At 38.5% G+C, this 13482-nt stretch overlaps 1 protein-coding gene across 2 annotated transcripts; it reads right to left on the bottom strand.

The window, feature by feature from the left end:
- Positions 1-747: 747 nt before the first annotated feature.
- On the bottom strand, positions 748-3690 carry il12ba (interleukin 12Ba). 2 transcript variants are annotated; one of them, XM_067518713.1, is made up of 8 exons: positions 3589-3690; positions 2860-3000; positions 2481-2768; positions 2228-2333; positions 1607-1848; positions 1303-1475; positions 969-1109; positions 748-827 (listed from the first exon to the last, which is right to left on the bottom strand). In XM_067518713.1, exons 2-8 carry the CDS (start codon positions 2945-2947, stop codon positions 777-779), a joined length of 1089 nt encoding a protein of 362 aa, XP_067374814.1. In that variant the 5' UTR covers positions 2948-3000; positions 3589-3690; the 3' UTR covers positions 748-776. The 2 variants fall into 2 exon arrangements, with proteins under 2 accessions (XP_067374814.1, XP_067374815.1); XM_067518714.1 differs by lacking the exon at positions 3589-3690 and having other exon boundaries at positions 2860-3108.
- Between the last annotated feature and the right edge of the window lie 9792 nt (positions 3691-13482).

The raw sequence follows: 13482 nt of genomic DNA, 5'->3' as shown, positions 1-13482 counted from the left end.
TGCTCCTATAGGCAAGTTTGCAGAAGGGCATGTTGATGAGCTCAGTTTTAATATTACTATGCAGCTCAGGGAGTCTAAATACAAACACCTTATAGTCTGTAATTTCACAGAAAACACATTTATTTTGTTTATTACCCACCCTAATTAAAATGTTTAGTTGGCTTAATATTTTTTAGTTTTTCTTTTTTATAATGTAAAGCAGACGCTTTGTGACAATGGCTCAGAATTGTGACTTGGCAGGCAAATGCACCCAGGAGAAGGACAGTGAGAGCAATAGTTACTTGGAAGCAGATGACAAGAGAAAAACTACACGTGTCTTTTAGCATGTGACCACACACTCAATATCTTCCTTTTAGCTGATGGGCAATACTTCAAACCTAAAATATAAAGCACTATGATTTGCTTTACAGTAAAGTGGAGAATTTTCCATCGAAAGCGAAATTCTCACCTAAGAGGTTGGGGAAAAGCCACAAAGCTCTGAGCAGAGGATCACATTTAAACCTGTTGTTTGTTGGTCAAATAGAAACAACTGTTTAAGTCTCTCTTCTCTCTACAAGTGACACAATTTTTTAAAACACCCTTTGATAAAGCCTGCTGATTGGGTCAGAGCAATTAATATAAAGCAAATGGACACATGTCTGATAGGAAACAAAACAAGTTTATTTCTTTACTTATCATTAAATATAGTTACAGGAAATAAAATAAGATAAATAGAAAAACATCTATTAAATAATAATTTCTTGAGAGGTCCTGTGTTGGATTTGTCTCATCTTCTTTTATGCTTGTTTCCTTTTTTTCTGTCGGTTCTTTCGGCCTCTCTTCACACCCTATCAGGAAGATGAATCAGGAGGATTAGTTTAAAATAACTCCCATTTTGCATTTACAGATGTTATTAAAAGTTACCCTGTGCCACGTGTCTACATCATATGTAAGGGATCTAAATTGGTAATAATAGAAATAAACTTTACACCACTGGGAGACCCTTGGCTCCACTTGCTCCACTCGCTCCACTGTGAGTTACAGAGAGCATCCTTGGCTCGGACACAGACGGCTTTCACCTTGTGTTTGACTTCAAACTGACAAATGTCTGTAGAGTGGATGGTTAAGATCTAAGAAAAAAAAAAATTTTGGTCACTGAAGTTTCACAATATGTAGCCTATTTCTCTGTTCTGTGTTGAGTTGATGCATTTCCTGTCATTTGACACACACTGTGTTGTAAGGTTGACATTTCTTTAGTGTATTTACTCATCTCTTTAGAACTTTGATGAAAAATTCACATTACATTCAATAGGTTCCTCTTACCTTTGTGACTTTTGAGTTTCTGCATGGATTTGCACACCTTCTACACCTTCCCCTGAGCAGTGCGATCTGGAAGGTTAGGGGGAAATAGGAGTAGGGACTGCTCCAGGAGCTTGGGTAACTCCACTTTATCAGAGTTGCGTTGACTTGACCGATCCTCACTTTGTCAGGTTTCACTGTCATGGGTTTAAGCAGAAGACACAGTGACATGAAAACAAGCAAGAGTTAAAGAAAATATATAAACTTATTAAAGTAAGCAGGAAGTTCTGTGTACAAAACACAAAAAGGTTTTTCCGAGATGTCTCACCTATCTGTGACAGAAAAAAGTGTCTCGAGTAGTTCTCCACCAGGAAGTGCTCAGTCCTAACATACACAGTGATGTGGATCTGCTTGCTCTCCTCAGCATAAGGGCAGTGCTGCTCATCTCTGCAGGAGATTCTGTGTCCGTTGCTGTCCACTAAACAGCTGATGTTACTCTGACCTGAGGAGCATGTCCAATGCTGACCACTGGCGTCCACAGAACACTGGGTATAATTGTCGTCAGAAACACTGCATAAAATAGCCAAAAAGAAAGAAACAGGAAGAAAATCATTTCAGTTTTGCATTACACTTATTTTGTAGTTGTTGGCTTTGATTATTTGCCCAGAAGTTGTAGCAACTTGTTATAGATGAGCAGGTGAAAGAGCAGTTCATGTTAAAAACAAAACCAATCAATCATTCAGGAGCAACTGCCTTATATTTATCTCTAAATCTGATCCCAAGACATGACCGTGACCCTCAAATAACGTAAAAAGTCCTTTGTTATGTTTTCTTTTATAAGGAAGTATTTAAGGGTGTCACTGTGCAGTCTCAACTCTGCCATGAGTCTGAGCACTGTGTTATTATTGGAAAGCGAAACAGAAAAGTTTTCAGCAGTTTGTGAGCTTACCGTCGAGCTTTGATAAATGCAACTTTGCCAACGCGGTTCCTGTGCCAAGTCCAGGAGCAGTAGAACTCTCCGTTGTAATTTTGAGCAGAACACTTTAAATAATCGTCTAATGAAAAGAGAGAGACATACAGAAATAGAAACACACAGACAAAGAAAAAAAAAGATCAAATTTAACTATAAAAAGACTATAAATTTCAACTTAATCAAGCTTTTGTACCACTGCAGTGGTGGAGCGTTTTACATTAGAGTGTACCTTGGTCATTTTTCACCAGAATTTTCCTCCTCTTGGTTTCATCCTCTTGGATCAGGACCATAGTGTGATTAAGAAGTGATCCGTCCTTGCTGTGGCAGGTGTATTCGCCTCCTCCTAAGCTTTCCTCCAGCTGCACCAGGTATGAATTCCCTCTTTCTGCTTGATCCACTCCATTTTTCTTCCAAAAAATATCCTGACTCTCATTGTCTCTCCTCACCGTCTCATCTGGTGACCCCAAACAGGTCAAGGGTTGCTGCCCCAGAGAGCCATCCACCTCCACAACCAGAACTATCCAAGGACAGACATACAGAGATGAAAAGAGGCTGATGGATAATTATTTGAGCGCTGTGTAAAGTATTGTCATAGAAATTATACAGACCATTGGGAAGTAGAGTCCTGTGGCTCTTAGGATTTTGGCTATTGACATGTAGAAAGGCACAAATTATGCTAAAAACAAGCAACTTCATCTGAAGCACAGCGCGAAGACAGAAGGGGGTGATTGTAGTGGTGACAGGTAAAACTGGAATCGAAATAAAAAGGACACAAAAAACTCAATATGAGCAAAATCAAAATGACTTGAATGGGCATCCCCAAAGAAAATTACATCCAGACTTAATATTAGAAAAAGCAATAAAGCTGTGTGCTGTAATAAATCAATGCAATAATTTATCAATAAACATAACAATACAAAAACATGAAAATGTAAGTAAATTAACAAATAAAACTAAACGAAATTAAATAAGGGACAACACAAAATCCTACTAGTCCCACAGTATATAGACCAAATTGCTAGGCTGATGTTTATGGAATTACAAAATTACACAGATTTCACAGATTTGCACCAGTATATCCACAATCAATAAAAATAACACAAACTTTAGCCTGTTTTAAAGAAACACTGGTTATGCTTTTAAACAAGGTAACTAACCAGTGGCCAGAATATAAAAATTAACGTCCATCAATGTCGAACTAACTCAACATAGTTCTTCAGGAAACATGTATTGTTATTGATTGGCAAAGCAAACCTACACAGTGTTCTTTTCCCATATTGTTATATTAGTTTCAACAAAGTCATAATAAAAATGAATGGGTGAACAATTCATCTTACCTTGTCACTATCTGTATGTGAATGCAATTCTGTGAGGCTCAGTGACTTTTATACGAGAGTCTGTGACTTTTAAGAAGAAAACTTCCCCATATCAACCAAAACATCACTGAACAACCAGTAACACTTCACTTTTCAAACAGGAGTCATGCATGAACAGAGGCAGGATATTCAGCCACCTTTGCCTACTTCCACTTATGTGTTTCACTGGCTAATGCACTCAGTCTTTATGGGCATAATTATGCACAATTACAGGTATTTGTGCTCTTTAATATGATAATGTTTCGTATTGGTTTATACCTGTGTGACCTACTTTCAGGTTGGCAGGGTTTTCCTTGCCATTTTCACTTGGTCATGACGCACTGTAACACGGACAACAATAAGCAGCTTGGTTGCAGAAAGTTTTTTCGTTATAACGTCATTATCCCTCACGGGGGAGCTTCCGATTCAGGAAACTACACGGATATAAGGATTTGCTGCGAGCCAGGATACAGTTCATCGGTCCGATTCAAACGTTCACGTCCATCCATGTCACCAATGGGTCCACTACATATACAGTATTTCAAAGAAACTTCTCATTATAACGGGAAAGTTTTGTCGTTCAAATTCTTTTCTCGTTCTAACGAGATACGGAATAAATGAAATTCTCATTGTGGCAGCACGCTGCCGTGTTTCATCACGTAATCACCTCACAATACAGAAATGTGAATATGAAACCTCCACGTACTTCCTTTGGAAAACACACACGCCTGGCTACTGTAAAGGATCTTGTTACCTGTATTTTTTAAAAATAAATTAATAATAAAATTCTCACCCGGGTAAAGTTTATTGTTGTCCCAGGACAGGATAGGGCCTTTCATTGTTTGTGTATACAGACAGCCTCAAGCTATGTCACTGACCATCAGCTAAATCAAGTAAACTCAAATTGATTCCTAAACTGCAAAATTTTCATCTGAATTATTTTTCATAATCACTCTGAAAACCCGAAGAATGAAACTGGCCAATAAAAAGAGTTCAGGTTATTTTGAGACTAAATGTGTCCTCTTGGTGACCTGCACTATTGTTAATCCCATACAATCATTTGCTAAAATGTTTGGCAAAGTGGTCAATACTACAACAATATTGTAAATGATGTATTGCAGCCTTGAACTTTCATTATTCCATTACAGTATATGCAGAAATGTTAAGTAAATCAACTCTAAACAGATATTTTTCTCCAGCTATCCATGTGCCTACAATAGCACCGTACCATAATAATGTTACTATTAATTAATTGTGAATTGTTCAGCCTTTATAAACTACAGTACATTCTGCCTGATTACTTTTTGTGGTAATTTTATTCTTGGATTGTTTGTTTCTTCAGCTATTCCCCAATCGAGGTGTTTTCATACAGGTCTTTCTGCTGATGAACATTGACATGTGGGATATAACATACCGGCATGTGCAGAAAATTTTTTTGGACATGACAGACTGGAATGTCAAGTGGGGGTTTGGTTTACTACAGGTCATTGCCCTGGAGTGAGGCGTGTTTGTATAGCAAGTGCTTTTATACCAGTGATGTTAATGCATTGCCTTTGTGATCTGGAAACATCAGAGTTCTGACAATTTTTATTGTCAGAGAAAGAAGTGAAAACCCATCATTAACTTAATGGAATAGTGTTTTTTTTTTTAAAACAGTGCTCAGTTTTTTAGTTATTTCCACAAGTAATTAATTTCTTTCTCTTTCAATTCCATTTGTTCATTTTTGATTTTCTTAATTTTCTCAGATGTTATCTTCGAAATTCTCGAAGTTTCCAATTACTTAGTAACAATCTTGGTTAGACCGTTATCAGTTTTATTTCTATTTGTCATCTATATTTGTGACTGCATTATGTACTATAACAACATATTATTTATCCTAAAAGTACTTACTTTTAAAACAGGTTTTACAATGATCAGTGAGGACTAATAATAAATGATGTAAAATATGAAACAGAAGCAGAAGGGTTATGTGTTGCACTTAGAGAAGATGTAACAAACCTGGAAAAGTTCCCCACCATCGTTTTCACTGAGAACTGCAAACTCATAGTGAAACCAGTGAAGTGGAGAACATGAAATAAAATGGTCAGAACAAAGAGCAGTCACACTATTATTGCTTCTCTTTATTATTCCTTTGTATTGATAAGTTAGAATTCATATTTTATTGAGTTCAGATCTTCTTGGTTTGGTTTGTGGCCATTTGTTAAATAATAATTAATTAATAATCCAAAAATGATCTATGAGGGCACTGTATATGTGAAGCAGGAACATAGGCATGTATTGAAACTTTGGTCTGAGTTTCATAAGCTTTATTGTTACTGAGGGACAACATATGTTCCCCTTTTGCTTCACTGTGGTCACATGCATATTGACATATGAGTTTTGGGTATAATATATGCAGAATTTAGATGCACTTTGACTACTTTAAAAATGTGACTGACATTTAAAACTTCCTTCTAGGGAAACTGTGAACATCATGCAGAGGGTAATTTTAGATTGTTGTTTATAAAGCGTATGTGCCTTTCTAGGAATCCATTGAATCCAATTCAGATCCATCAAGATACATACATGTAGCTTTGCACTCTCTTTCTATTATAATATAATATATTTTTAAAATCACAATGTGTAACAGCCTTTTGTAATTCATAAACACGTATAGCGTGGCTAGAGCAGGTTTTTAAAATAGAATATACAGTAATATGTTTCAGAAGATGTCTACAGACAAAATGCATAAACTATGTAGTATTTCTGCCTGACCACTAGATGTCCCCAGGGGGTTACAGCAGTCTGCCTGTAATCTCAGTTTTCAATTTAAAATGGACAACTGTCTCACTAGTTCCAGTAATACTTAAGAAATATCAAATCCTTCAGTCAGTTCAATCAGTTATGCAGAACATAATATGAGCGATGATTTGACACTGTTCATACTGCAGTACATGTACACATTTTGATTTAATTGAGTATGGCTGCTGACCTTGCTCAGTGTTTTGCAGCTGTTGAGAATTACACGGCTGGGCGAGAGGCTCTGCTCAGGCTTGTGATCTGCAGTGCTTAACTGGAATGATGCCAACATTCCCACAACCCATAACAGCTGGAATGAAATCAGTGTAATGATCTCATCTGGGTGAAGGATGGAAAGTGGGGGAACAAGGGGAAAAGAGAAAGGCATTTATGATGTCAAGTGTGTGCAGCAAAGAGACGAGGAAAGAAGCCGATGGAAGTACAAGAACTGGATTCTGCACCGCTCCTTCTCTGTACTTCTCTGTAGATCACTTTGTGAAGCTTAGCGGCAACTCATTTATTTTTCATTGTAGACAGACCTTTGTGGCATTTGTTTGTTTCAGTTGGCTTTCTTAAAGCTCAGCATGTGTATGTGTGTCTTTAAACTCAAACTTCCAACTGCATGTGAATCCGTGGAATCCTGGACAAGGGGTAAATGGGGAGTGTATTTGTATAGACAAAAGATTCAAGGAACACTGTGTCTAAGTCTGTCACACATTGTACTATTTCCTGCTCGTAACATTTGTCTCAGTATAAAACCGCTCATTATTTGAAGACTTGAGTTATTGCATTAATAAAGTCAAACTGTTCTGTCAGGATGGAGGTGAAGAATTCTCCCTGTGCATGGATTTGTGCCAGAGGAGTTTTAAACTAGAGAACTGGTTCAAGCTAGAAACTTGCAAGAACATGTCTTTATCTAAATAAACTACATCTGATTACTTTTTATGTCCCCATTTGTTCTTCCTGTAATCTGATACCACAGGTATAGGCCATATATACTGTAGTCTAGTTCCAGGTTTGATGATTAGGTTGAGTTTCTTAACTAGATCTGAAAATTGTGGAATTGTTTTTTGGGCTCATTCCCATTTTTTAAATTTGAGATATTCAAAATAAACTTAAGTCATCATGAAAACATTCCATTAAAGAGTTTAAAGCCAACTTGAAGTTATAACCTCATGTTGGCAATAAAAATTTGGATGATTATAACAAAACACTTAGAAGCGTGGCCACAAGTTAAGCAGATGTAGTCGAACAGTTCCAGAAACATGCACGAGCGCCTGTAATGGTCCCTCCCAAAACGACAAGCAGGTTCTCAACTTAAAAGGCAGACAGGTTGGCATCAAATGCAGAAACAAACAGGCCTGCTGGATTCGCACAGAAAAGCACACAGTGAACAATCTGGAGTGAGTGTTGGCTGCTGGCTTATGTACTGAAACGTGATTGCACTAACCCAGAGCAGGTGTAGGGGCCAAGGGAGTCAGTTGGCGTTGGCCATCGAACGCATCTGCATTGCTGTCCTGACCAAAATGGTGGTTCAGTCAGCCAATTGCTAGATTCAAATAAAAGGGTTAATAGTGTTATGTGCCACCAGTTATGCACCACCATCAGTAACAAATATGAAAGATACTGCTTTTCATTTAAAAATTGTTGATTTTTTTAAAATCACTAATTAACTCTTGTCACTAGGAAGCTAGAGTTTAAATCAAATCCTCTCCTGAAAGAACTTTAGCAAAAGGAAAAACTACCAACGCCCTTTAAGAACAAATTATAGAGTTCACAAAGTTTAATAAGTTTCAACACAAGACTCTTGCTGCAGATGAAGAATTATTAATGAAACCACCATCCCAGAGTGCCACAGTCTTTATCGTCCTCTCTCAGAAAAATATTGGCTGGTGCTGGTTCGTTTATCGTCCTCTCTCAGAAGAACGAGGTCGGTGAGGGGTAGCCTGCTGGAGAGAAGGTGGAGGGATTTTCTCTGGCATTATATCACCTTTTTCCAGGCGCCTGTAGCGTTTCTCCTTACACACTGAAGGAAACTCACTTATACAATTCAACTCCAAAACTTGTTAAAGATGAAAATATTGTTCTCAAGCAAGGGGAGGGCTCAAGCTTAAAAAGATCAATGTGATCAAAGTGTCTATCAGATGTCCTGACGATGGTCTAACAAAGAGGCCTTTGTGTCTAACAAAGAGTTTCTTTTTTTATTATGTACAGAAATTATCAAGGAGAGGTGATGATTTTTTCAATAGACAAGAGGAGGAAACGGAAGAAACTGAAGAATACAGCAAAACCAGAAAATGTTGAGGGCATTGATTTTGCCCATTGTTTCCCAATGTGCACCGAAAGGGCTGTGGAGCAAGAGGTGCTTATGAGGAAATGCAAACTGACATCTTTGTAGTAAAGACAGCAGAAAGAGAAGGGGCCTTTATCTCATGATTGATATCTTATAAAATACCATCAATTATAATTGTTATTTTTCCACTCAGTTGAGTGTGAGGATGAAGACAGAGTTGTTAGGAACCTTTCAAGTGTGTAACACTCACATATTTTACAATATTAAAATACTGCATCTAGTATTTCAGGGGAATTAGTATGGCAGGCAGTAATATTGGATTACATTCTTTCTAGCTGTGCATTTAACACTCTGATTATTCCAACACTGACTTAGCCAGGACTGGTGATATTAAAAAAAGTGTCGGATTAGTTTCAGTGGATCACACAGGGGCATTTTATTTAAACTCTGAATGTCCTTCTTTACTTCCAGGAAGGATACGTTTTCCTTCAAACAGTCCACGTAGTGTGGGATAGAGCTTTTTTTGTCTAAGTCTGTGGGTGGTATTATAGCATGAAAAGAAGCTGTTTCATGCGCAAACTGTTGTTTTTGTCTGACAACTTTATCAGACTGAGGTCAGTGACTGCTGCTCCCGTGTGTGTGTGTGTGTGTGTGTGTGTGTGTGTGTGTGTGTGTGTGTGTGGGTGTATGTGTGCATCAAAGAGGACAAATAATCTAAGTGACTCACGGATCACTTCCCTTTTGGTGTTATTTTAAGTGTCTGCCTGTAACATTGACATCAGCTGCTCAAATATGCTTTGAACAACTTGACCTCTGGCCCCGCTGTTATCTAGGTTATTTAGGGTATGGCACCAAACTCTGTGGCTTTAATTTTCTTCTTTGTTGCTTTTTAAATCGCATTTTTTCCCCCTATTATTAACATGTTTATTCCTGTTCTAGAGTTCTTATAATGGAAAATGGTTAAAGACTTAACTGTCCTCATGGGTCTTGGCACTCTACCCTGAAGCCATTTAAAGCAAGAAGTAAAGTCAGAGAAATCAGAGACAAAATGGGCTAATCCGTCTCCCTGTGTGCAAAGAAGTAGATCACAACCTTACCATAGCAACGTCAAAAACAATTGCATGTACAGTCATGATAATGAAAGGATGACAGAGAGATGAAGAGAACATGAATGTCCTGTCAGCTCTACAAAGAAAGCTTCACTTAACCATTTTTTCAGATAACGCCTGCTACACAGCTGATGTTACCTTCAGTGTCATCTTCTCTGTGGCCCAGAATTGTTTAAACTTCTGTTGTTCCACTGTTTATGAGGACACACACATACACAGAAATATTTTGCATTATCAAACATGGTTCCTGTCATGATTGTTTTGAATGCAGGTACATTTCGAAGACAAGAACCCCGATAAAAAAAGATGGGATGATGTGTCATAAAAACGAGCAATACATTTATGTTCTTTCCCGTTATGTCTTTGTTTAGTTGAAACAATAGCGGGGCACTTGAAAAGATTAAGCACTGACTTAATTGCACAGTGGATCTGATCACCAGCACTCACACTAAAGACTTATTGTGGAGTGCTGATACGTCCTTGAAACGGCAGTAAGTGCTGTCAAATGCCCTGCCTGGTTTTTAAAAGCTTACTTTGTTGAAAACATTGACTTATGAAACATCTATTACTGTACGCCGGCCTGGTGCCTCAGTGGTAGAGCAATGGGTTGGGATGTGGAAGGCTGCTAGGGGCCCACCAGGTGTGGCCCCCCCCAGCCACCAAGGACCACGTTGGTGCCGGTCCCGAGGCTGGATAAAAATGGCAGGAAGGGCATCCGGTGTAAAAACTCATGCTAAATCAATGTGCGGAACATGTTCCACACTGGTGACCCCTGAAGGGACAAGCTGAAAGCCGTTGATCTTGAGAACATCTATTACTGTGAATTTAGTCACTATTGCAGAAAATGGTGATGACACAAAGTCACAAAAATTCTTGTTCTTGTCAGCTAGACCTGTCAATTCAAAGCGGAGCAATGTGGCTGTGTGTCTCTGGAGAGGCACCTTGTCATGTAAGGACAGACAGAAAAAAAAAAAAGAAGAAGAGGAGTCAAGAGGATTTGTTAGTCTGTACATTTGATTAAAGGTAATACTTCATTGCTCAGATGCATCCAGGTGTAATTTTGGATCAAAGAGTGGGATGTGTAATTGGTAGTACAGGCCAACACAGTCAATGTAATGGACTATTTCAGTCTAGTCACTTTGTACTATCAGACCTGCATGGGCTCATATGAGGGAAATGGACCTGTGATGCCGTGCCAGCATGCCAAATGTCCACTGAGGCACTGTCTTCAAAGGCAGGATAATGCCGTGGCGTTGTTTCCTCTTTCTTGCTTGATGAACAGCTTGAAGGACTTACACACAGGAAATGGAGGCGCTGATGTTTGAAAAATGTCTGTGGCCACAGAACATTTGTCATGTACAGTTTGCTTATCTGATTTCATCTAAACTAAAGGGACCAGAGACCAAGTGGATTGCAATGCTTTGTTTTTAAAACTTGTCATTCAGCATAGTATTACACAGGACTTAGTGGAGAAATACAGTGGTGACGAAAGATGTGTGTACAGTAAGTAGACACCAAGCAAAATGAAAGATCAGCTCTACGTGTCAGTGATTTTCCCCTGATCAGCAACACAGCCACACATTAATACCACCTGGTGGTTTTAATGTTGTGTTGGTCAGGGGTCAGCATAGGCAAAATGTAATTCTAGCTATGATCAACAGGTGTCAGAACACACATTGGATTGCATCTAGGTGGCTATGAGGCTAAGTGCCCATGCTGACCGCTGTCACACCATTAAAGCCACCAGATGGCCTTAATGTTGTGATTAGTTTAAAGGTGCTTGTGTTTAAACACAGTAGCTGGGCAAAATTGTTTCCTTGAAATTATGTTTGTATGTTAGTTTTTTTGTCAGGACTTGTTCAATTTAAGATCTGCTGATGTGATTTATGACCAATTAAAAAATTATTCTTGCCCTGTATGTTTCTTTCCACAAAAAAGTTCAATTACTGGGTTAAGAAGTAATCTACCCCTAATTATATATGCAACTACATTTTTTGATTTCAAAAGGTTTCACTCACGTCAACAAAACATCTCCAGACAAGTGAAACAACATCCAATCTCAGTGTGTGGAGGTTTCAGGTTTCGATATGACACAAGAAAAAGTATCGAAACAATTTGCATTTTTTCTTTGGCAGCAATATCCTGAAACAAGTGGTTTCTGTAGTTGTAGATTTGACCTGCACAGTGTTCAGGAGGAATTTTGAAACATTTTTCTTAAAGAACTGATTCAACCTTATTTGTCTCCAAAGCCAATTTGTTGATTAGTAAATTTGTTTTGATCATTGTCCTGCTGCATTACTAAGCTTCTTCTGAGCTTCAGCCTGGAGACAGCCACTCCAAGCTCAATTCATTTTCCCCTCCTCAATGGTAAGCAGTTCAGATGCAGAGGCAGCAAAGCAGCCACAAATCATGATGCCCGCTCTACTATACTTCACTGTCAGGATGTAAATTCTTGTTGGTATGCTGTTCTCTTTTTATGCCACATGTAGTACTGTGTTTTCATCCCACACAATTCGCCTTTTGTTTTGTCCACAAGACATTTTCCCAGTCATGTAGAGTGTCAAGGTGGTAAACTTCAAGAGTGCTGCAAGGTTGTTTTAGGAGAACAATGGCTTCCTCTGTGGTGTCCTGCCATGGATACCATGCCTATTTAATATTATGCTTATGGCTGACTCATGAACAGAGATATTAACCAACTTTAATGAATCCCTCAAGTCTTTAGTTGTTACACAAGGTTTTTTTTTCCCTGATTGTGCAGTCTGTGTTGTGCCTTTGGAGTGATCTTGGCTGGGTGCCAGCTTCTATAGAGAATAGCAACAGTATTAAATCATCTTAATTTATAGATAATATGTCTAAAGGTGGGACTGATGAATATGCCTGTCTTTGAGTTTACTCTGTAACTCTTTCCAGCAAGTCTTCTGGGATCTCCTTTTTGCGAGACACTCTTTGCATCAGCTGATGCTGCTTGTGAATAGCCCATTGACGCTGTTTGAGTGTATTTATGAATCAAAACCAAACATCGAATCTTCCAAAAAAAAAATTCAATTGATTGGACTCCAGGTTTGCTAACACCTGACTGCATATGACGTTTAGTGACATCAGAAGCTGTTACTTTTTCCACCTTCGCTTTGTATATTTATTGGGTGTGTTCAACACAGACACAAAAGATCCAGACAGTGTGTGTTTTATCGGCTCAGAAATATTGTTTTGGTCAGATCACATTTCACGATCGATTTTTGCAGAAAACCTCCAAACAGTGCCGTTTGGATACCAGGCCCTGATTGGCTATAATCTTGTGATGTGATAAATCTTTCCAACAAGTCTTCCGGGATCTCCTCTTTGTGCGGCACACCATCAGCTGATGCTGCTTGTGACTAGCACACTGACGCTCCTTTGAGTGTTTTTATGAGTCAAAGTAGTTCTAAACCACACCTCTATTCAAATTCTATTGATTGGACTCCAGGTTTGCTAACACCTGACTGCAGTTGACGTTTAGTGACATTTTCCACCTTCACTTTGTATATGTATTGGGTGTGTTCAGTACAGACACAAAAGATCAGGACAGTTTGTGTTTTATCAACTTAGAAATATTGTGTTTGTTGACATTTGTGACATAAATGACCTGCAAACAGTCCCATTACTTTTGGTAAGTCAGATACTTGGCCCTGATTTGCTCTAAACTTGTGAAGTCATTGA

The sequence above is a fragment of the Channa argus genome, chromosome 10, assembly GCF_033026475.1.
Source record: "Channa argus isolate prfri chromosome 10, Channa argus male v1.0, whole genome shotgun sequence".
Taxonomy (NCBI): domain Eukaryota; kingdom Metazoa; phylum Chordata; class Actinopteri; order Anabantiformes; family Channidae; genus Channa; species Channa argus.
Note: the sequence above shows the minus strand (reverse complement) of the source record. Positions and strands in the feature narration are given on the sequence as shown.